This window comes from Lepisma saccharinum, chromosome 22, assembly GCF_977018435.1.
Source record: "Lepisma saccharinum chromosome 22, izLepSacc3.1, whole genome shotgun sequence".
Lineage (NCBI taxonomy): Eukaryota > Metazoa > Arthropoda > Insecta > Zygentoma > Lepismatidae > Lepisma > Lepisma saccharinum.
This window is the reverse complement of record NC_139250.1, coordinates 64,911,245-64,937,028: the sequence shown is the minus strand read 5'-3', so window position 1 is coordinate 64,937,028 and position 25,784 is coordinate 64,911,245. Positions and strand designations below refer to the sequence as shown.

At 38.0% G+C, this 25,784-nt stretch overlaps 1 protein-coding gene across 1 annotated transcript in view; it reads right to left on the bottom strand.

The window, feature by feature from the left end:
- Positions 1-2,974: 2,974 nt before the first annotated feature.
- Positions 2,975-25,784, bottom strand: part of LOC146004780 (uncharacterized) — a 122,315-nt gene continuing 99,505 nt past the window's right edge. The window contains exon 3 of the mRNA XM_083143799.1: positions 2,975-3,403. Coding sequence (XP_082999925.1) covers positions 3,027-3,403 — 377 coding nt within the window. The 3' untranslated portion in view covers positions 2,975-3,026. The remainder of the gene's footprint in view (positions 3,404-25,784) is intronic.

Here is a 25,784-nt window from a genome sequence, read left to right as displayed (position 1 = left end):
AGTTCTATTCTTCATTCGTGTACACCCTCTGTGTGTGGGGGGGAGGGGTGTGTGTGTGTGTATATATATCTTATCAACTTAAGACTACTTTAGAAAAGTGTACCCCTATACAAAGGAGCATTACTGCATAGTGATATTCCAAAAATTAAGTTTATCTTATTCCATCGTTTCATTCTCAATTTAAACAGTTTTCATCTCTCTGAAAAGGTTTCCAAGAGCAGAGGTGAACGAAATAGTACTGCAATGTAGTAATGTCAATAGTTTTACTGGCTTGAATTATTTTGCAAACGCTCTAAACAATTCTGGTGAAGTATTACAAAATATGTTATTTTGATAGCAGCACTTTGCATAGTTGTCAAATTATTTCAGGGTGGTACAAGTGGTAAAGCTCGGATCTGAAGATTTAGGTTTACTCCATGCATCAATTTCCCTACTTCATCATACCCATCGTTGTGAGTATCCAAAAGTGGCAAAAAAGAGACGCCACATAACAAATATCAAAATAAAAATAAAAAAAATTCATAATGGATAATAGCATGTTTAATGTGAGCCCCATTTACCCCCTCCCCCAAAGTGGACAGACGAAACTCCGCCTATGCCCATCAAAATAATTTTTATCACGTTATGTTTGCATTATGTTATGCGTCTATCGTTAGCAGTTTCTTAGAATCAATCAGTATCGATTACTTTTGAATGTAGAAAAGACAAGCCGATCGAGACGATGGATATCTCATTATGCAGAAAACTCACAGTCCTTTCAACTCGCCAAATTTCATTCATTCTTTAGAATGATTTCGAGTATACGGAAGCATTACACGGAAGAAAAATGGGTGTTGACTTTAAACTGAACCCCTACAGACAAAAAGACGGCTCTGTAAATCAAAATAATTTATACAGGGTGTCATTCTAATGGCGCCCATGGACCACGGAAACTTATAGAGGACATCAAAACAAACAACTTTTCTCAGCAGCTTTTTATCGTTGTTGCGTCGTTTCGGTGCTACAGTCCTTCAAAAAAGCCTGTTTTGCCTCCTGAATGCTGGGAACAACACACAACATTTGATTGCCTTTGTGACTTCATATCCCGTCGTGAAGCGATAGGCTCCAGGATTGCCAGGAACACACATATTCTGTGAAAAATGACATAGCTACAATCAGCCACATTATGTACCGTAAAACAAAACAAGAAAACACGTTATGTAACCTAACAGAAAGTAAACAAACGATACAAAAGAATGGTACAAAGAAAATATATTCAAGTGGAAGTGGTCATATCGAATTTTGTGTTAGCTTACATCTAAAATCTTTGCAAATCTAGTTTCAAGTTGGTATCTACAATTTAGCTATCCACTTCGTCCTTCTGATACTAGTTGTCTGTGACATACTGAACAGATGAAAAAATATAAATGAAAGAACACAAAATTTCAAAGTTAAGCAACACATAATATAATGTATATTCAGGGCATTATGAATCAAGTGACAAAAGTGGTTGAAAAAACAGGGATATAAATAGTATTAAAACAATCTCTCCGACGACTGTGTTTTTCAACGCACCGGATACACACGTAATAGTTTGCAACTATGAACAGGGCAGTATATTCGCTACTGATTCATCATTAGATTGTTACTGTGGTTGTACGTTTTTTAGCCGTCATGTAACAATGTGAACCTCGGATACTTCCGTTATCAGCACAAAAGTACCACAAGGCATCTGGACACAAACCTGTAGATATCAACCTTGCAACGAGATTTGCAAATATAATTGACATAAAGCTGGGCGTAAACAGCCATATGTAAGTTGTAAGTAAGTCCAATAAAATTTATTGTTGTTGATATTTTACATGTAGGCTGAGACAAAATCCGATATTGACACTTCATTTTGAATATGTTTTTTTACCATTTCTCATATCGTTGGTTCACTTTCCCCTTCCCCTGAGATGACTGCTGATCTTTTGGCTGGTAGGTTATGATGTTCGGTCTACTGGACGCGTTTCTCGCTTCGTTTTACAGCTAATAATGTGGTTGGTAGTTTGTCATTTTTCACAAAATTTGTGTGTTCCTTGGAACTCTGCCGTGCGCTGTTTCGCCACAGGAAATGACGTCACAGATAGGATGAAATGTTGTGTTGGGTTTCCAGCATCCAGGCGGCAAAACGGTCCTTTTTGAACAGCTGTAGCGTCGAATCGACGCATTAACGAGAAAAATGTTGCTGATAAAAGGTTTTTGTTTTGATGTCCTCGGATCAAGAAAGTGTGGGGCGTTACCCCCACACCCCCTATACGCCTTCATGGCGTTGTGCTATGCACAGGGGAGCCCTTTACCTTTACCTATAAGAATCTGTGTTCCGTGGGCGCCATTAAAATGACACCCTGTTTAACGTCAAATTAGCACTTACTTGTTTGTTTTTTTTGTGTTGAAATACTATTTGATAGTTTCATCAGTCCATCAGATTTCACTTGGTATCACTTACATAGTCCGAGTTATCGATAAATTAACAAGGATGGACAAACAGACACTTCGGTTGCATAAAAGTAGGCATTCCAGCTTTTGCTTTGTGTGCTCTAAAAAGTTATATTTTTTATTAACTGTGTTACCTTAAATAACATGTACTGAAAAAGTGAGAGATGGAAAAATAAAACTAATTTGATTCGATTTTTGTTATTTAGCAATACTCTTCTGCCACTTTTTGTTAATCGCGAGGATGAGGATGAGTGATGATATGATAAAACTGACGAAGCGGCACTCACAAAGAGCATCCGGAATTCGAATTCCAGGACTCTGGTGACGTAATGCGCTGTGTCTACCGCTCCGTCGCGGAGCTAGAAAACTGCTATTTGAAGTAGTTAAATTTGTACTGTTGTACTTACTTTTAAATTATATTAAATAATATAATATATATAGTTTATTGTATTTACATTATCTGAGATTTTGTGAAAATGCAACAGGAATACCGAAATGATTAAAATGTTAATAGTAGAATTTTATAATATTTATTTCATCTCATTTTAGCACTTACTCATTGCCACTTAATATTCCTGGTAGTAATGTGAAAAGCCGTTGTGGTATCTGGTTGTGCCAAATTCTACCCTATAATAATCCCGAAGGTAGACGTGGTCATCATAGAGCCAGATGACGGGTCTCTGAAATAGTACCTGCTCCATGCCAGCAAGATCGTCGACGGGGATTTTGAAGTAGTAATCCACCGTGTTTCTGAAGGATTCGATCAGTGCCTTACCATCGGCGTACCGGTGTTTATTGCCAAGGATGACTCTCTTGCCGATGGAAGGGGGCATGTTGGTGAAGTATACTCCTTCCCCAATGGGAGCGTCTTCCCCCGTGGATGCATGTATGGTTTTCGAGTCTAGGATATCAGCTGCTCCATCTTTGTCGGTGTAATAGTAAGCTGGTTATTTGAAAAGAAATAAAAAAACAAGCGAATGATAAATGATCGTCATATTACCATGGCAACATTATTACTATTTTTTACGTTAAGAGAATCTTTAGTACTATTAATATTAGTTTCAAAATTGTTATTGATGTGCTCTTATAAATAATTGAAGAATACAAACTATTGAAAAATACAAGTTGTAATCAAATAAATCAATGTGAGATGTAAGAATACATAAAAATACGTATTCACATTAATTAAATGCGTGTGAAAATTACAATAATACTAATGTGAGTTTACAATCTTTAGATAATTACTTTTGTAAAGTAACTAGGCTGTTTTCATATTCTTTCTCTTTCTTATTTCCTTTTTCTTCTTTTTTTACACAACTTCATGCACAAAAAGGAAAAATAAATATTAGTCACCGTTTTCACCATTTGTATGGAGACTTATGACTCACCCTGTATATTGTAGTAACTTGAGGATAAAGTAGCGAAATAGCTGAACCTCCTGATTGTGTTCTACGTGATCTAATATTGCATATGGAAGTTATTATTTACCGCTTCTTCCAAGTGACAGGTGTTTATATGTGTAGTACACATTGTGGTAGCTCATAATTTGTACTTTTAAAGTCCTGTTTAAAACTATCGAAAAACGAACATTATGTAAAAACACAATATGGCCTACATAGGAATATATCTGAAGGAACACGTGCAAATGTGGCATTTGTTACTCTTATGTTCACGTAGAGTGTATTGGAGTCACTAACGATGATGAAGAACCTTTCATTTGCCCAGACTGATGAGTAATCCATGGTGTTCTTCTGAGAAGTTATGATACGTCACTTCCCTGTTATTGGTTTGCAAAAGATGCTATTCTTTGCATAATCTCATTATGTCGTTGTATAAATAAAACATAAGTGTATTAATATACAGTCCCTAACAAAAGGTTAAGACCACCAACTTTTTTCACATAAATGAATCCTAACCGAACGTTTTTGGTGCAAATATGGAGTGAAATTGTGTGGAAGTAATATAGTGTGGGAGGCATATATTGCCGAAAAGATATTGGTATACGTCTTGTAGTTCTTGAGATACGAAAGTGGAAAATCAAATTTCTTAACTGAAAATTCAGCATTTTGAAGTACAGATGAATGTGTATACACGTAACCGTACTGACAGTACTGAATTCTTGCCTGTATTGTGGAACACGAACGACGGTTTTGGCGCAAAAAAAAATCCCAAAAAAAATTATCGTGTTTTATATTTTTTCTTTTTCTAAAATTCGCAAAATAAAAATACAGCGAGAATTGAGAGGTTTTCAGATAACAATATCTTCCTCAGCGACTGCGCTGGAGTGAACAAATTTTATCAGTCATTAGTTGAAATGTGTGTCAATAAATGGCGCAGAAAGACATATCTCGAGTAGCAGCATTGTGCAAGTCCAAACCTCTTTGCCAAAAAGTATACACGGAAAGAGCGCCGACTCCGCCTAAAAATGGAAATTACGCCGCGCATGCGCACTTCATCTCGCGAGGTCTGCGACACTAGCGACGTCGCACCTTAGGTACAGTGAACTAACATGCCCTCTACTGTTAACAAATGAATGCAGCATCGCGTGAGTGTGTTCGAATTTGAAATAACGATTGTCCGGTTGGTCCGGTATTGTTTCGTTGAGTGTAGGCTGACTGCTACCGTTGACGTCGAACTAGAGTATCATAGTTCGTTCTAGTTCGGGTTAATGTTGTCAAAAATTGAAACTATGAAGATAGATAATTATTTGAAGCAGTTTGTAATGATGTTTGACCGAATATGCTGGAAAAAAGCGATGGATATACATACTATATAAGAGAGAGGTACGTATTTGTGTGTGTAGTTGCTTATTTCACATGTATTTTAGTTCCTATGCAACAACAAATTAAGCAAATATATGAAGTGGGGATATATATACTTTCATGGGTGGAAAATAAAATGATGCTATGCTTTGGTGTGTGCACAGACAAGTGAGACCAAATTTATCATTGAAAGAAATGGGAAACCAAATAAACATTACAACGCACACGTGGTATTTAGATAAATTGACCACATATTTATACTAAAATTAAAAGTGCTGGTATTATTTTGAATCTTTCCATATCTTTATTTTTTGTTTTGTTTTATTGCCCAAATTATTATTTTTTTAAAGTTCAAGCTTGTGAAAGAGTGGTTTGATGGTCATTCACTAAATACATAGAGATATAAAATGTTATTTAATTTATATTATAGTATATACTGTGATTGTAAATGTATTTCTTTTTATAAAAATACTAAAATTTCGTTTTTTTTATTACAGATATTCACAGGTGTCGAATGGAATGGAAAGTCTGAACTGCAAGGACACATTTCCCTTTATCTGTGAAAAGAATACCCTGCCTGTTTTCTGCAACAATAATACTGAAAAAATGTTTCAGTGTGGTCGATTTTTGTTATCTTGTTAGTGAATCTCCATTGAGGTGAAAGGGGTCAATTCTGTTTCTACGTACCGTACAGTGTTAGTGAATGAAGAAATTTTTATATAAAGATGATATATGATTTCATTGAAGATTGTGTTTCCAGACAGTGTATAGTGTTAGTAGTAATAGTATGTACATCAAAAGGGAGTGAAGACAATAGCATACTTTTTATGGTGGTTATGTGAATCTACACAAATGCAGGGAGCATGGTGATGATCTGTTTTGATTAGTGTTTATTTGTGGCTGTTTTGTGGTTTCATGTAGTGTGCTAAGATACGTGGTTCTAGTGTATAAATGGATGGAATAATGAATTCTAAGAGAGTAATTCTATTTGGTTTGTTCTTTTTCCTTACTAAGGTGTAGGCATTAAACAGAATATATTGAGGTGGAAATAACACAGGAAATATATTTAAAAGCACAACCATATATTATAATGGAGGGACTTGCTTCATCGCTGTGAAGCTAGCTTTCGGGCTATTTTCACCAGGTTTTAAAACTCTGCATGTGCATGATATATGACCTGGCTTGGTCTTTTACACGGATATAATTGTTGATGTGAATCAAACTTACGTTAGTGTGCATTTATATTCATGGAGTTTGAAAAAATACCACCAGGTATTCTGATATGGACTGCTGCTGCTATGTCAGTGAATGCTAATGTAGTTAGGTTAGGCAGCTCAGGGTCTCACTGCAGAACATGGGTTGCTTTTTGCCTCTAAATAGACTAACAAAATTACGTACCTTCTACTTCCATTTTCTGGTGTTACTTTTCCGATTACTATTATATTATATTATTGCACGTAAAAAATGTTTTTCCTGCTGCTAAAAGCAACAATGCATTTCTCCATTCGTTCGCGTCCATATTGTTTACGCACAGTTGCTGTCATTTTTGTTTTTCCTGCTACTAAAATGTTGCATTTCTCTTATTCGTTCGCGTCCATATTATTTACGCAGTTACTTTATTTCGACGAGGAATGCCTACAAGGTTAGGTCTGTTAGGTTGGGTTCCAATAGCATAAACACAATGAAAAATGTTTTTTCTGCTACTAAAATAATGCATTTCTCTATTCGTTCGTGTCCATATTGTTTACGAACAGCTACTTTAATTATTTCGATGAGGTATGTCTACAAGGTTAGGTTGGGCTCCAATAGCATAAATACAATGAAAAATATTTTTCCTGCTACTAAAATAATGCATTTCTCTATTCGTTCGCGTCCATATTGTTTACGAACAGCTACTTTAATTATTTCGATGAGGAATGCCTACAAGGTTAGGTTGGGCTCCAATAGCATAAATACAATGAAAAATATTTTTCCTGCTACTAAAATAATGCATTTCTCTATTCGTTCGCGTCCATATTGTTTACGAACAGCTACTTTAATTATTTCGATGAGGAATGCCTACAAGGTTAGGTTGGGCTCCAATAGCATAAATACAATGAAAAATGTTTTTCCTGCTACTACAATAATGCATTTCTCTATTCGTTCGCGTCCATATTGTTTACGCACAGCTACTTTAATTATTTCGACGAGGAATGCCTACAAGGTTAGGTTAGGCCTGTTAGGTTGGGTTCCAATAGCATAAATACAATGAAAATGTTTTTCCTGCTACTAAAATAATGCATTTCTCTATTCGTTCGCGTCCATATTGTTTACGCTCAGCTACTTTAATTATTTTGACGAGGAATGCCTACAAGGTTAGGTTAGGCCTGTTAGGTTGGGTTCCAATAGCATAAATACAATGAAAAATGTTTTTCCTGCTACTAAAATAATGCATTTCTCTATTCGTTTGCATCCATATTGTTTACGCACAGCTACTTTAATTATTTCGATGAGGAATGCCTACAAGGTTAGGTTTTATTAGCATAAATGCAATGACAAATTATTAATCAGGCTAAGAGAACTAAACCTAGCTACCTAACAATGTAGGAATTTTTTGCTTTCACTAAATTTGTGCAGGAATGTGCACCACCATGTCACTTTTTCCTTCCAAGAGCACCCAACCTGCATGGGTATTTCTAGTTTTTTCAAAGAAATAAAATTTTCCGTACCTTCAAACTTACTTTTCCCAATTACTAACTACAAAACATTACCAAAAAATTATGGACCACGTTCCTCCTAAGCAGCCCATATTCTGCAGTCTTACCCAGCTCAGGTTTATGGCTGTAAGCATTAAAATTTCTTCCATAAATACTTTCAATACCTGATTGTGTAATTTCTGATCTTCAACACCTGGTGAAAATAGCCGTACATGCTCACCTCGGTGGTGGAAATAATTCTCCATATTGAATATTGAAGACTTTTTTTTTAGCAGTATAGTTCACATGTTGTGGTGAACACACTTCTGACTTTACCAAGATATTCCATAGAAAACTTATATTTGGGGGTGGGGGTGAAAACTAACTAAAACAGCTTCAGGGTAAGTACCTCCATGTGTTTCAGCAAGTTTTAACAGGAGTGGCACATAATGCAAAGTGCACATCCAAGAGCTATTGTGAAAAGTGAGTTCCAGTGTCTACTTATATTTATTTGGATTTTTCCATATTCTTAACCACCAATTTGCTACAACAGGTAGTTGCATGTAAGATTTTTTCTTAACAAAATAGGAGCCAACGATTAAGTATTTCCGAGAGGTCTTTCTTCTCGCAGATGGCAATACCAACCTTGTGTTATGACGTCAGACGCGATATGCCTACGTTGTTCAGTTTGGTTCTCTTAGCATAAATACACTGCAAATGTATTATTTATGCTCAGAGAGCTAATACTAATAAGCCTAACCTAACAACTTATGCATTTAGCCTAACAGTGAAACCATCCCGCAGTGACTTCAGAACGCAAGGTTGGTATCATTAGAAACTTACTGAAATGTAAGTAAAAGAAATAGAACAGAATGTCCAGGAAATAATTGTTAAAATGTGGAAATGTGAAAATAAATTTTAATAAAGTGAGCAGGGGATCTTCCGTAAGTTGGCATTTTGATGGTGGTGTCATCAGATTTGAACCTACATGTACTTCACATGTGGCCTCTTTTTTACTCTGAATTTACATGATTTTTAGTGAATTACACTTGTTTCACTTAATGAAAGGAGAGGAAGGAATGATTGCTTTTATTTAGGTATTATATAGACACTCCCATGTTCATTACCATGGTATAATCTAAAAGAAATCATTTTTGCATTAAAAAATCTAGTGATTTTTTTTGTTACACAAAAGAATCGTTACACCTTTCACTTGTTTAATGAATATACAAAGTAACACAATATGGAGACATAATACAGTAAGTACACTGTTCATGTAGTGGATTGTTTGAAAATGGCGGACGCACCAGTCAGCTAAGAAACTACTCCGACTCAATCTCTGAGCCACCTGGGTACAACGCAAACATGTTTAGCAAGAAGTTTACCTAGACGTTATGTGTTTACTCCTGTTCGTGGTGTGAACGTTGAAGTGGGATTACAAGTGTAGAAAGCGCAGATATAGAAGAAAACATGCCGAGTGGAAAAGGATCCCAACGAGGCGCGTCGAGCCACGCTGCGAGACGGGAAGGAGGCACGCTTGTTCCCGACAGCAAGCTGCAGGTAAGCCCGAGGAAATTAACCGGCGCCGTGTGCGCTGGTGACCTTTCGGACACCATCAAACAGTGCGTCGAGGCTCAGATCAGTAGTGAATATCTTCAAAAATGTCTTGCTGACTTAATAGTCGAACGGGTAACTACTGCAGTGATAAAAGCGTTGAGTGACACAATCGAGTTTAATTCTGAAGCTGTCCATGACCTCCAAAAGGAATTCAACGCCCTTGAAAAGAACTGTCAGGAAGTAAACAATGAACACGCCAATGTAATAAATGACATGGAAAGTAAATTATCAAATTATGAGAAAAAGCTTCAAACCCTTGCCGACAACCTGACGCTGAAGACAACTGAGCTGGAACAATATCAGAGAAGACAATCTCTCAGAATCTTTGGCATCAAGGAAAAAGAAGGGGAGAATACCGACTCAATCGCGGTTAATCTCTTCAAAGAAACTTTAAAATTGAACATCACAGAGGAGCATATTTGCAGGTCCCACAGGGTAGGACGTCCATCCAAGAATCCAAGGCCCATCATAGTAAAGTTCGTGAGTTACAGATCGAAAACACTGGTACTGAAAAACCGAAGGAAGCTAGCAGGAACGCCCATTGCCATTGCTGAGGACCTCTGCAAGGAACGACTCCACCTGTTACGGAAAGCTAAGGACAAGTACGGGAATCGAAATGTTTGGACTGAGGACGGGAAGATCGTCATCAAAACAGAGACGGAAAGGAAATACATAACAAGGCTCGAAGAACTCTAACGAGTGTTGCTGCAAGTGTGTGTGATAAGTTATGTGTATCCCAAGTGTGTGTTCCAGAGCGAGTAGTGAAAAACATATCCCATTCATTATTTCTTATTACTATTTCCTAATTATTATATCATAATCATTGTTATTATTATTATTATTATTATTATTATTACACTATTAGATATATTAAGCCACCTGCAAGTTCACTTTTCTTATAAAGTAGCTCTTATTTGCCACAATATTATTATATTTTTTCCTTTTCTTTTTATCTTCTTAAAAACCTAATTTACGTAGCTTCAGTCTCCAAAGTACTTAAACCAGTTGCTATATCTCACGATCTAAAAATGTTCACTTTCTCCCAACCATTGCTCGTGACGGTCCGCTGTCCGCTGGCCGATGCTAGAAGACTCCTCCCCCTCCCCCCCGATGACAATGGCTTACCGTTACGCGGAAAGGAGTGACCTGGAGGAGGGTGGGAGAGTTGAGGCAGCATTCCAAGAATTGGCCCCCTCTACAGCCAGCACAGATGGCTTCGCAGACGACATTCACGCCTTCAGCAGAGGTTTACAAATATGTCACCTAAATACTCAAGGGTTACTGAACTCGTTCGATGAATTTAAGCATATCATGTCACCTGCTAATTTCGATGTAATAGGTATCACTGAATCGTGGCTAAAGCCCGGGATAAGTAATAACGTTGTGGAACTTCATGGTTACGAAATAGTAAGGAAAGATCGAACTCGATGCAACAGGGGTGGAATCTGCTTTTATATCAAAGAAAATATTCGATGGAAAATAATAGAAATTGACAATTTTTTAAAACTAGACGAACAAATCGAAATATTAGTAGTCGAAATTTGTTGCAATAAAGAGAAAGTAGCTGTTGTGTTGGTGTACAGGCCGCCAAACATATCTTATACCACATTTAATAATTTGCACGATGTATTACAATTTACATTCGTAAACTACGACCATTATATTTGTATCGGCGATGTAAACGCAGATTTTTTAAAACCTAAAGAACCGGATACAAAATTACTGTCGGGTATAATTAAAGAACTAAACGGCATTCAAATTGTAAAAAAGCCAACGCGGAAAACTGCCACGTCGGAGTCCCTAATAGACGTTATAATCTGTTCTAAAAAGACAAAGGTTTTATACGTAAATCAACAGTCATTGCCAGGTATATCTGATCATGATACAGTGTATGCAGTATTTGAAGTTTATAATAGTGTAAAAAAATCGAAAACGAAATTTGTCCGTTACCGTGACTTCAAACAACTAGATATCAGCAAATTCAATGAGGATGCAAAAAATTCAGCCTGGGAGGATATAGAGGGATGTGAGGACGTAAACAGCCAGGTCGAAATGATAAATGATGAAATACTATTGCTGGCGAACAAACACATCCCTGTTAAAACGCGCAGAATGACAAAGCCTCCCGCGCCATGGATAAACAATACCGTTCGTGAATTTTGGAAGCTTAGGGACTACTATCATTTGAAATACGTAAACACCGGCGATAACGATAGCCTTCTCAGCTACAAATACTTTAAAAACAGAGCTAAAAAGATAGTGCGAAATAGCAAGTTTCACTATTATAAATCTGCAATCGATAAGAACATAAATAATGCGAAAGAAATGTGGGCGAACCTGCGTAAACATGGCCTAATAGGTAGCAAATATGTCAGTCAAGATATTCCCGAAAAAATACTAGATCCAAATAGCATTAATGACTATTTTATACAAGCTTCGCAAAGTGAAGCGAACCAGGATGGCCTGGAAAAAATTTGCAAAACATTTTTGACCCTCAAATCCCTAAATTCATTTACCTTTACTAGAGTGACATCTCAAGACATACGGAAGGCATTCAGCAGGATACGTAGTAAAGCATGTGGAGACGATGGCATAAACTTAACCATTTTAAAATTATTACTTCCATTTTGCGTAAATACTATAACCGTCATAATAAATAACTCCCTAGCACAGGGTATCTTCCCAGAAGCGTGGAAAAAGGCAATCGTTTTACCGCTCGCAAAATGCAAGCCTGTTAAAAATGTGAATGACCTGCGCCCAATAAGTATACTGCCCATAATGTCGAAAATTTTAGAGCGTATTTTACACGAGCAGCTGTTCACACACGTAACAGCTACATCTAGTTTTCCAAAGCATCAATCTGGTTTTCGGCCAAATCACAGCACCACAACAGCCATTCTGAAAGTTGCTGACGATGTACAAAAAGCTATCGATGAAAGCAAAATCACCTTACTTGTATGCCTTGATTTCTCTAAAGCATTCGATTGCGTGAACCATGAAGTTCTACTCGATAAATTACACAGCATTGGGGTAAACGGCATAACCCTTGATTGGTTTGCATCGTACCTTTCTGGCAGGAAGCAGCGTGTACAAATCAGAGGCAAAAATAACTGTTCCTCTTGGTGGTTAAACATTCGAAATGGAGTTCCCCAAGGAAGCATTCTTGGACCTCTCCTTTTCTCCATTTATGTAATGGACTTACATAAGAACCTCTCGCATGCGCAGTATCACCAATATGCTGATGATACTCAGATATACATACATACAAGGATAGAAGAGTTCTCAAATGCAGCATCACAACTACAGAAAGACCTGAACGCCATAAGTGAATGGGCACAAACTAACTTCCTAAAATTGAACCCAACCAAGTCAAAATTTGTCATAATGGGAACGAAATTTCTGGTAAAAAAGCTTAGCCAAAACACAGATAACATGATTCTCCCCAAATTGAATAGCCATCCGTTAAACTTAGAAAATACTGTAAATAACCTTGGCGTTGTCATGGATTCCCACATAGAATGGTCAGGTCATATTTCAGAGCAGATGAAAAAAGCCAACAAATCTCTTCGAGCATTACATCACTTGAAAAATATTGTAGGCATTGAGGTTAAAAAAAAATTGTGCGAGAGTCTAGTTTTATCACGATTAATCTACGGAGCCACGGTTGCTTACAATGCAAGCAGCTCCATAACTAATAAGCTACAAAAGCTACAAAATGCATGCATAAGATTCATTTACAAGCTGAAAAAAAGGGACCACATTTCAAAATACTTATTCAATTTGAATTGGCTTAACACCAAGAATCTCGCGAAATACCAATTATTAACTTTAACACATAAAGTACTAGGCAACAAACAGCCTGCATACCTCTTTGAAAAACTGAACACAAATTCGAGCAGACATGAACATGTAACACGACGAAAGAAATTATTGTCAGTCCCAGTACATAATACGACCACCTATGGAAAATCATTTACTGTAACTGCCACTAAAGAATGGAATTCCCTCCCAACCTCCCTAACATCCATCAACAACCATAAGCTATTTAAAAAGAATCTAAAACAGTACCTACTGGCAAGGCAGCGAAATACCTAATCACGAGCAACTTTTCATTCATAAAAATACGCATTGTAACATTTGGCAACTGTGTGCACATAAATCTTATAATTTCATAATTTTATTTCACTTCATTATTACTATTATATTTTCTATTTTTCCAGATTACTAAATATGTATGAATGTGTACTAAAACAAAAGCAAAAAAAAAAAAGATACCTATGTTCAACAATTTATAGGTAAATCTGTCTTTCTTTTTCATTATCTATATATATATCCTAAGCGTATATACCTATATATTTAATTATTCTTATTTGTATTGATATGTAATCCTTTTCATGTTTTTATTTTTATTTTTTTTCTGAATGTATTTTTTTCTCAATGTACTCTTTATTCCATTGTACTAATCTTCCAGACAAGGGTCTGTTGTAAGAACGGCCCTAGAGGCCGAAACACGCCCGCTCCAATAAAGGCGATTTTATTATTATTATTATTATTATTATAAGATAACAAAATCATTATTTGTGCAGTCTCTGCAATGCATATGTTCAAGTAGAATACGTGCATACTTTTAGTAAGAATTAGCAGAATCTTACTGAGGAATATGTAACATTCGATACGTTTTCGTAGCTATTTATTTAATTTCTTATGTTCATTTATGTAATGAAGGGGCCACCAAAGTAAACTTTTTTTAAAACAAAGGGAGCCTCCTCCTTGTGGGCAAATGTAGGTTAGCCTGTAAATGAAAATGGCCAGTCTATGTATTTGGACTGCTTCACATCTTTATTGTTTCATGATAGTGGTGAAGTCAGTTTCTGCATTAATTTATTCTTGGGCACATACTCCTTTGATGATTTTTTTTCATTGAACAGTAGAAACACCTGTAAGTGAACTGAATTGATGGTTTGTGTGTTTTTAATTCCACTTAAGCTAATCAGGACTGAAACTACAGTTTAGTAGGATCTGAACCACTGCTTCAACCAGGTATTGAAGTCAGGTGTAATGCACAGGTTTGGCCTTGATTACACTTTTAGGTTGTGAGGATGGGAGAGAGATTTCGCACCAGGTATGTTTTTAAGATGTATGAAAAATTCATGCATTCTTTACCTGCGCTACTCCTGCATGCATATCGTAGTCAACCATCGGTTTTTGTGTGTGTTGGTAGAAAGAGAGCACCCTGTGTTGCTGCATCTCCTCTTCCCTCCCGACCAGCAGCAGACATGATTAACTAACATTCAAAGATGGAAGTGTATGGGACCGTTTTACAACTTGGTTCCAGTATGTTCCAAACAATGTTTGTTAACTACGAAAAAAAAATTCAAAATACAAAATAAGGGGGATTTTTTACGTAAAAGTCGGTAAGTAGGAAAGTTTTAAAAATAAATTTGATTCATAATGACGCTATGAAGTTGATAAGTAACTATCTGAATTATGATTATAGCTCAAATTAATTATCCAGAGTATTAGATTTTCTTCATATAGGATGAGTAGCAGGCTAAAAATTTCCATTTCTTGTCACCAAAAATGGACATTTTGCCAGTGCAATTTTCAGTGTCTTGAAGACATTGTGCATACTATTATTACTTTAAAAAATATTACAAGTGTGAAGAAACAACCTTTTTTCCCCTGTATACACCAGGGTACTTCAAGATTTTCATGCATACTGCCAATGAGGCCGATGGAACAGTTGGTTGCAGGTCTCATTGCATTTTACTTTCAGCGAAGATAATACCTCAGAATAAAAATAATCAGGTTTCATAAGTACTAAAGAAACTTTAGCAAGCCAGAAGCAACTCTCAGGCTGCATTTTGGACAATCCTCCTATGTACTGAATGGTTGTCATTCATATGTTTTATTTGTTTATTTACTTGTGCTTTTCTACTGTTAAACAAATAAATAAGGAAATACTGGTTTTAGTTTGTAGGAACGATAGGAGAGCATGGTTTCATGCACTAATTGTGCTTTCCCCCCACTCTCAAGAACATTCTCGACTTTGAATTTATATAGGTTTACAATTTTATTGCAGCTGGCTGCATGAAGTGCCCGAAATTGTGCCTAAAATTATGAAAAGTCAATTTTTCGGGGAGCAACGAAAAAAATACATAAAACTGATCTCATGGGTACAAATTAATTTACTCATATCATAGTGATAACTAGGGCTAGGATTTTTATGACCTAAAAATCACCAAAATATAAAAAATAAAATATGCTCTTATGACCCAAAATTTTACAAAATATGCCCTTATTACTGGACTGTTTCAAACATCAACATCTAAATGCAGAGATATTTGCACATATTTACTATTTTTAGTTCACTTTATGGGCCTCGAGTTGCAATACACAATGAATACTTTCTCTAAATTTTCAAAGAAAAATGCAAGAGATCTTACTACAGTGGAAAAAAACTCGAGTGAAAATGGGAGCAAGACCGAATCCACTTAGAAAATCACTATTTGTTGAAAATGTAAAAATATGCTGAATATGACCGAAAATTCATCAAAATATGCTTATCACGTAGAAATAACCAAATATGCCCTTAAAAAGCACCTTAATTTAATTAGTTTCTTCATAATATTAATGTCTACATGTTTAGGGAACATATCACCCTTACCCTAAAAAAAATATGCTGTCATGAAAATGATCCTAGCCCTAGTGATAACTATTATCAAAATAGATAAGTATATCCTTCTTAAAGTATAGACAATTAATTGATTTTAATAATCGAACAACATATTTCAGTCCTTGAATGTTTTGCGCAACACGAAACTACTAAATTCAATATCCAATTGACTGTAGTGTTGAATCTGAAAGACGTCTGCATATCGCGTGCTTGCTGCGTTGCTATGGCAACCTACGTAGTTCGGTACCTAGACGGCGGCGGCAGCACCATTCCTCCTGCCTGTTCCTCATTGGCCAGTTTGTTTCAAAATTTCTGACGTCATCTCAAGCCGTCTGCTAACATGTTTCCATTGTAGGCAGGCACGTATCCAGAGGGGGGGCTTAGGGGGCTCGAGCCCCCCCCCCCGAAAGTTTTAGGTTTACACTAGATAAAATGAAGTTTTTGGTTTCTTGTGGTGTGAAATAAAATAATGTGACAATAATTTAAGGAAATAAATAATTATCGAGACAAGACTGAGAATGTTCCGTAACCCTGTTAGTGATAATAGCACGTATCCAAGATGGGGCACAGGGGGCTCGACCCTCTCCCCAGGAATTTTTTCAGTTTACGTTACATAAAATTAGGTTTTTGGCTTCTTGAATAATGTGTAAATAATGTAAGGAGAGAAATAATTATCGAGGCAAGACGGAGCATGTTTATACCCCTGTTATTGTTAATAGCACGAATCCAAGGTGGGTATGAGGTGGCTCGAGTCCCCTATCAGGAAATTTTTCAATTTACACTAGATAAAAATAGATTTTTGGCGTCTTGAATAATGTAAAGATAATAAATTTATAAATCTGAGAGAAATAATTATCGAGACAAGACGGAGAGCGTTCTATAACCTTATTATTGTCAATAGCACGTATCCAAGGTGGGAATCAGGAGGCTCGAGCCCCCCTTCAGGATTTTTTCTGTTTACACTAGATAAAATTAGGATTTTGGCTTCTTGAATAATGTGATGATAATTTGGGAGAAATAATTATCGTGACAAGACGGAGAATGTTCTATAATCCTGTTATTGTTAATAGCACGTATCCAAGGTGGGGTTGAGGTTGCTCGAGCCCCCCCCCCCACAGGAAATTTTCTATTTTACACTAGATAAAATTAGGTTTTTGGCTTTTTGAATAATGTGACGATGATTTAAGGAGATAGAAAATTATCGAGCCAAGACGGAGAATGTTTTATAACCCTGTTGTTGATAATATTGCACGTAAACTTTTCTTACGCTTTCGGTGTTGTCGCAGTGCACTTGAGCACTATCTAGAGACTTGTCAGCATTTGGAAGCTGCACAACAAAGGTAGCGCCACACGTAGGGCGATTCGTTGTAATTTCTAATCTCTGGAAGGCGGGAGAGGGTACGTTCTTGATTGAGTGAAGGAGTCAACTACTTGGAATATTAACGAATCGTTTTATCTGCGGAACGTTCTAGAATATAATGAGGATATAAATACGCGGATTCAATTTTTCGATTGGTCTGTACAAAGAATCGGTTAATGAGATTTCAGAGGTAAGACAATTCATACAGTCGATTGGTGATCAGATCAGTCAGCGTCCTCTGGTTGCTTTATAAGATATAGTGATTCGAAAATGAAGACATTGACGACAGCAGAACTTCCGGGGCCTCAGAGTAGTGCTATCTCGGTTCGAGGGCCGAAGAGATCAAGGCCTCTCTCTCTTTCTCTCTTTCTCTCTCTCTCTCTCTAAAGTGAATATTTCATCAGTACCGGATATTAAAACAGAAATAAACTGCATAGATCAACTGAAAATCAAAGTTTTGAGTGATGATTTAGTTTTGCCAGAACTAAATTTCGTATATGCAGTCCGAGAATTTCATGGTAAAAAAAACAACAACTTTTGTTTAAGCCTACTGGGTTCGAAACACATTCAAACACTTAACTACCATAAAGAGACAGCCGAAAATTTTATGGATGTCGAGAAGAGAAAGGAAGATGTTGCATATGTAGACATTTTAGGCGTAAATTGCAGGCTCTACCAGGACCCAAATCAGGGCTCTACCAACTGAGCCACCTAGCCATCCTTGACTTCAACCGATTTTTCGTTAAAATGTCATAGTACATGTCCTGTGTATATCAAATTCTAACGTGTTGTCTGTATAGTGAACAAACACAGAAAATATAGGAGAGAGAAGAAAACTGAGGAGCATTCCCACCGGTTGAGGAGAATTTTTTTCTGTGGTCAACAAGAGCTACTACTTCGAGGTGACAATTACAGTGGCCTAATAAGGGAGATTTCACACCCTGTCGCCTGAGGATTTCACAAGTCGAAATTAGGTTTCTGCGGCCTTTTGTGTCGCTACGGTGTGAAACGTTGCTGTTGATTGGTCCATTTCAATTGACATGTATTGCGTGTCCCTTCAGTCTGAAACCTTCCTAAGTCTTGAAAATCCAAGTCACAAGGATGGAAATTTAAGGCCTTGTTAAGGTTAGGCATGAAGGCAGGCAGACGACAGCACCCTAAATGATCATATCCTAACCTGCAGGAAGAAAGCATCTTACTTCAATCTCCAATACGGAATGATAAAAACTTCTGGTGAGTTGATTTTTAAAAAATGTGTCCGAGATAAAGAGAGGCGTGCCCAGGATTTTCGGAAGGGAGAGGGGTTACGCATACTATTTTTGGTGGTCAGTCCTGATTTTGCCATTTTTTCCCTGTCTTTGACGTTCCTCTTCTTCTTCTTTTTTTTTTTAAAAAAAAGGAATACTGGATCAAATGGGGTTATGACCTCACCAACCCTCCCTTGGGCACGTCACTGGAGTTAAATGAGTAGTGTAATTGGATTGTTTCAAAGTAGTACTTTGTAGGTATCCCTTTTTTTTATCAATTGAAAATCAGTTTTTGACATATTTTGACAATTTTTTGTCCACGTTTTAGCGTTCAGCGATGTTTTTAGTACAATTTTCAATGCAAATTTTTTTTCCCCACTCGTACTTGGTAGGTATATCACGATCTTACGTGATACAACTTAACCTATCTTTTTTTCTTACGATTTTTTTTTTTTTACGATCCTAAGTGATATAACTTAACCTATCATTTTTTTTATATATTTACGCATCGAACTAACCTACAAGGGAATCTGTTTGTTTTAATATTTCAGTCGACATCTAGTAGCAAACACTAGAACTATTTCCTCAGGTATCGTTTTCATGTTCTAGTGTTTGCTACTAGATGTCGCCACCGGCGATGTAGACGCAGTGTTGCCACACTATGAGGGCCTTCCCAAGGGGCAAAATTTCCCTTTTTGGACAATTTTTTCCCTTTCACCTAAGCAAATGACATAATAGAATAATAATTAGTTGTGGTAGTAAACTTAGTAGATTATTTTTTTTTTAGTGTGTGGCAATTTTTTTACGAATTTTTTAAAACTGTTCCGTCACCCTCTCGTTCTTCACGTCGTACGCGAAGGACTTCTCTGCAATGAGGATGACGCTGCACACGGTATCGGCAGGCAGCGGGTCGTGGAACTCGCACACGATCTTGATGTTGGTTCGATCGTTGACCACCACCTGCTTCCTCTTCGTGGTGTTGATGACGAACATCGGCCTGCGTGCTTTGAATTCGCTGGGCGCGTAGTACACGTCCACGCTTCCCTCGGTCACGCGCTTGTAAGCCGTGTAAGCTTCGTAAAGTTTGAGGTAATCGTCTTTGGTCATGTCGAGGTTGTAATTTTCGCGCGGGAACACTTCGTTCCTTCCATTCTTCAGATAAACGTTCTTGATCTTGCAGTCGTCGAACTTGCTGGAATCTTTTTCCTGATTGTTATCGCGACCGGTCTGAAAGAGCACTACGACGAAATCTGGCATGTCGAACTGTATGTTATTGAACTGCGTCGTCACGTCGAATTCCATGTGACTTCCCGACGCCAACTTCTGTACGCACTGGTAACCGTGAAAGTGAATCGGCACCTGCGGACTCTTCAAGATCTCGGCTTTGTACTTGAGGGCGTAGTTCGTTTCGTATTCCACGATCGGCATTCTCAATTCCATGCTCCGGATGACGCACTTGGCTGCTTCGGGTAATGTGTTGGCTAACGGCGTGCCGTCGGCGTTCAAGTTGGTGTATCGCATCAGTGCGTCGTTGTCGTTGGCCGCTCTTCGAAACGTGACTCTCACTCCTCCCTTCCACATGATCTCCTTGTAGTCCGAGAAGAAACCGGGCAGCAGACGCATGGGAAAGAGCACCGTGTGACTTCTCGTCGATATTTTGGTCCCCGCTTCGAACCCTCCCGCCTGGTAGTATGCTGCGTCCGTTTTGGATAATTTCAATGTTCCCACTGCCGTCGACGTGATGCCTGGATAATCGATTCTGTCGATGACGGTGTTGTGTTTCCTCACCTCCACCTGCGAGAACAGGTGAGGCACGAAGTTGTCCACGAGTTTCAAATTGGCATTGGGCGGAAACGCTTCTCCGCTTTCCTTCTTCACCACGTCGAATTGAAGGTAGAGGTCCGCTCTGTGAGGATGAACGAAGCCATCCCCTACGTCCACGTCGTATTCGATCTCCCTGTTCGCTTCGTTCAAATTTGCGAACGTGCGACGGTTGGGAGGAAAAGATTGCAACTCGTAACTTTCGATTTGCTCCATTTTCACTATGTGTGTTATTTATTATACGTTGATCTCCACGATGGCAGTGGTCGTTGCACCTGCAAAATCCACCACGTCGCCTTTCTCGTTCGTCACCACCAACTCTATGTTGTCTATGCGGTTGCGACATACTGGAAAATAGATCGGCGAAGAGGGTGTGTAGATGATCGGTTCCATGAATTCGGAACTGGGTTTGAACGTGGCTATGATTCCCGTCTGCTTGTGACTTCCTAACAATCCGTCGGAAGATTTCGTGATCATGCCTTCCGCCACGTTGCAGTGTACGTTCAGAGTCTCGATGGCCAAGAATTTAGGAATGTTGGTTGCTACGTGCTTGATGCCAGCTTCGAGTTTTGTGTCGTTCTCGAAACCTAAAAGTTCTCCTATGGTGCCCAGGTCCACCGTCTCCGTCGCGGATAGGATTTCCACTCTGTGAGTGACCGAATTTTGAGAAAGGTACATGCCTTTGGGTAATTGAGCTTGCAAAGTAGAAAGATTGTATTGGCCTGGCGGGACGACGATATGTTCGCTTCCGACGCTAATTTTGTTGTTGTGCTGCGTGACGTTAGGTATGAGGTACATGCTGTAGAATGCACGCAGAGCTACGGATTTAGGATAGACGATGTCGTCGTGAGTTTCAAGATCGAAGATTCGCTCGTGAGATGGAACACGCCCATCGTGATGCTTTAGATTCCACAATGCTTTCTGGAAATCTTCCACCTGCGGCTTATTTATTTTAGAGAGAAACGCGAGCACGGAGAGACAGAGATGACCGCAGTTCTCGTCTCCGAAATTTTGAATGCGTTCGTCGTTGTAGTATATTGGATTGTTCGTTTTCAGATAATGGACTAAATTTGTAGGTGGAACACCTCCGAAAGAATCGAAAACGAATGCTTTGTTATTGTCGTTTTTGTGGTAACATATCCAATGCGTGCCTGGATTTTCTTGACGGTCCAATTTGACTACTCCACATTCTCTTTTTTTAACGGTTGAAGGTAACGAGTCGGACATGAAAACTCCTCTGAAGTTTTTGATTTGTAATGGTTTGATCAGAGATTCAATGTCTCGGTTGGTGAGTGCTGCTGTTTCTTTTTTTTAAGCTTTTTCATCACGCCCTTCCCCCCTTTCTTCTCCATGGCCAGATTATGACGTTTCTGTTCTTCCAATTCCGCCTTGTTCTTCTTCGAGTCGATGACGGTTTTCGCGATGGCGGCGCTTCCGCCGGCCAAACTTCCAACGGCCCCCAATGCTGCCAGGATGGCCGGGATGCTGAATATGAAACCTCCGATCTTTGCTGTTTCCGCGAACGCTGCAATCTTTTCAATTGTGGAGTGCTGAGCAGCAATTTCATTCCGTGTCCTTTCGTCAAGCAAGAACGTTTCTTCTCGCATTGTTTATTGGTGAGTAACCCATCGAGGGCACCCAGCGTTTTTAGATTCGAATATGGTATCTGGTACACGACACCCTTGGGCTTCATGTTGATGCTCTATATGTTATTTTCAAGGTATGTTATTTATATATATATATGTTAAGAGATTTTTTTGTTTCCCTCTCTCGTGTAATTTTTTTTTCAAGGTATGTTATTTATATATATGTATGTTCCGAGATTTTTTTTCCCTCTCTTGTGTAATTTTTTTTTCAAGGTATGTTATTTATATATATGTATGTTCCGAGATTTTTTTTCCCTCTCTCGTGTAATTTTTTTTTCAAGTTATGTTATTTTATATACTCCGCACAGCCGTTACACAAATTCTATTACGTGCTTCGTTTCCTTACCAAGAAGTTCCTTTGTCCCCTTGTACACGATTCGAGTTTTGTTCTCGATTAAAATAGATAGCTTCTCGTCGGATAACATGTTAGCATATCGATCTGGTAAAAATAGACTGTATTGTGCGTTGAGCAACAGACGCACCTTGGGACCATACTGGGTAGAAACGATTGAACCGGAAGTTATCGTGTAAGGTTTGCCGACTTTCAATTCCTGAATTTTTACATACTCTACTGACAAATTTAGCATTTGTTTTAATGCTTGGAGGTCACTCATTTTTTCAGTCGTCATATCGAAGAGAAATTCAGAGTTAGAGAATTTTAATTTTTTTCACAATGTTATTTATATATACCGAAGATTTTTTTTTTGATCTCGTAGATTTTTTTTCACGATGTGTGTTATTTAAATATCAAGGTTTTTTTTTTTACTTGTACATTTTTTTTTGGCACGTACATTTTTTTTGTCTTGTACATTTTTTTTTGACACGTATATTTTTCTCATATATTTTTTTTGACGTACATTTTTTGGACACGTACATTTTTTTTCCGTTGCACATTTTTTTGACATTTTTTTGTCATATTTTTTTTGACACGTACAATTTTTTTTGACACGTATATTTTTTTACACCTACATTTTTTTCACATTTTTTTTTGACAGGTACATTTTTTTTTAACACGTACTTTTTTTCTTGCACATTTTTTGACAACTTTTTTTTTACGACAATTTTTTTTGACGATAAAAAATTTTTACGATAAGGCAACTTTTTTCTGACGGTGATAATTTTTCCACGTCAACTTTTTTTGACGAGACAAATTTTTTTGACGATAAAAAATTTTTACGATAAGGCAACTTTTTTTCTGACGGTGATAATTTTTCCACGTCCTTTTTTTTTTGGCGTGACAAATTTTTTTTGACGATAAAGAATTTTTACGATAAGGCAACTTTTTTTTTCTGACGATGATAATTTTTCCGTCAACTTTTTTTTGAAGAGAAATTTTTTTTGGCGAAAAAAAATTTTTACGATAAGGCAACTTTTTTCTGACCATGATAATTTTTCCACGTCCTTTTTTTTGACGAGACAAATTTTTTTGACAATAAAGAATTTTTACGATGAGGCAACTTTTTTTTCTGACGATGATAATTTTTCCACGTCAACTTTTTTTTGACGAGACAAATTTTTTTTTGACGATAAAAAATTTTTACGATAAGGCAACTTTTTTTCTGAATGATAATTTTTCCACGTCAACTTTTTTTTGGCGTGACAATTTTTTTTTTGACGATAAAAAATTTTTACGATAAGGCAACTTTTTTTCTGACGATGTCCACGTCAACTTTTTTTTTTGACGATGAAAAAATTTTCCATTGCAATTTTTTTTGACGTACATTTTTTTTACGTATATTTTTTTCTCATATTTTTTTGACACGTACATTTTTTTACATGTATATTTTTTTTTCACGATTTGTATCGAAGATTTTTTTTGTGTGTGTGCGTTAGAGGAAGAAAGTTCGTGCTTCGGAAAACGCGATGATGTGCGTAATAATATCTTCCGTCTCTTGTTTAGATCTACGCCAATCATCCGTGTATCGTCTTCTCCCCTGCCTCGCCTCGTGCAGTTCGTCCATTCTCTCGTTTAATTTTTCCCCTGCGGCCGACAGAAGAGTGTCGAGATCACCGCACCTCATTCCACTGATCTCCCGAAGATAATTCTTGATAAGCATTTCACAAGGGATACGAAATTTCGGCGTTGTTCTTGCTATGTTTAAAAGTTTCCCTACATACCCACAATCTCTGTTTACTGCGTGTTTGAATATCATGCATAGCAGTTCGGGCGGTAAGTCGGTTATACAAGACATGTTGTTTTTTTACTGTATGTTATTTATTTATACACCCCACCCAAATTTTTGTTTCGTGTTCATGGCGATGGTGGTACCTAATGCAGCGACCCGTTCACCTAGGGAGGCGTCTCTGCTGACGAATCTTTCGAAAGCTGCGTGCTCTAATTTTCTGTCTGCTTTGTGACGTGCATCCAGATCCGTCTGCGTGTTGTTGTAAGCGATGTCGTGATCTTTGCATGCCGCGTCCAACGGATTCACACCCTTGTCTCCTCTCTCCAATCTTTTCTCGAGTTTGGTACCCGGTCCGCAGTACTGGTAGCCAGGTAAATGCATCTCGAAAGGTAACTTGTTGATGATGTCGTTCACGAGTCCCTTTCCTTCGGCCACGTTCCAGAATCTCGGAGGCAGCGTGTTGATGATTTTGATCAGGTAACCTATGCCCTTGTTGTCGTTCACGATGAAGTTGGAAAGTTTGGTGCTGATCATGTCCACGATGCCAACCTTCTCGTTGTGGAAATTACGATTGCCTGCATTCTCTTCGCCGGCTATCACCAACAATCTGTCCACGAGCTTCCTCACGTCGTCCACCCAAACGAATTCTTTGGGTAACGTGTTGTAGCGTTTGACGCCGCTTCCGCTCTTCACCTCGTTCCATATTGGTTTGATGAGATTCCTGTACTTCTCGCCGCTGCTCGATTTCACCCTATTCTGCGAGGCATCGTTGTTCTGGTACATGGCATCCGTCATGATCAGAATTTCCCTGTAACTCTGGTAATCTTCCTCGGTGTAATTTTTCGGCTGCTTTTTGGCAACGAGTTCCCACAGTCCCACCGTACCCGGATACCTGGTCCAACTGTTCTTATCGCCTAAATTAACTTTAATGTCGTTGCCTTCGAAGGTGACTTTCGATTTCCCAATCTTCCACACCACACCCTCGTTGGTTTCCATGCTCGGATACAATCCGAACACTTCATCCTTGTCGAACTTCCCCGTGCTCAGGTAGTCTCGTGCCAAAGGTCCCAACTCGATTTTATCCGAAGACGTGCTGCTTATGGCTTGACGTCGTGGTACTTCCTTCAGTTCGAACGGTGTCGAAGGAATGCTTGAAATGGGCGTGGGTACGGTGTAACTTTTAGCTGCGAGCGGTACGAGTTCGTTGATCAAATTTTTATTTTGTTCCGTGACACCTTTAATTTCTTTACCTAGATCCCTGATGGCATCGATCACAGGTTGATCTTGACGTTTCTTCTCTTCGTAGAATCCGCGATTCTCGGATTTCCAACCTTTGAAGCGTTTCGCGAGGTAATCGCGAAGCTTAAGATTTTCGTCTTCGATTTTTCGTTTCG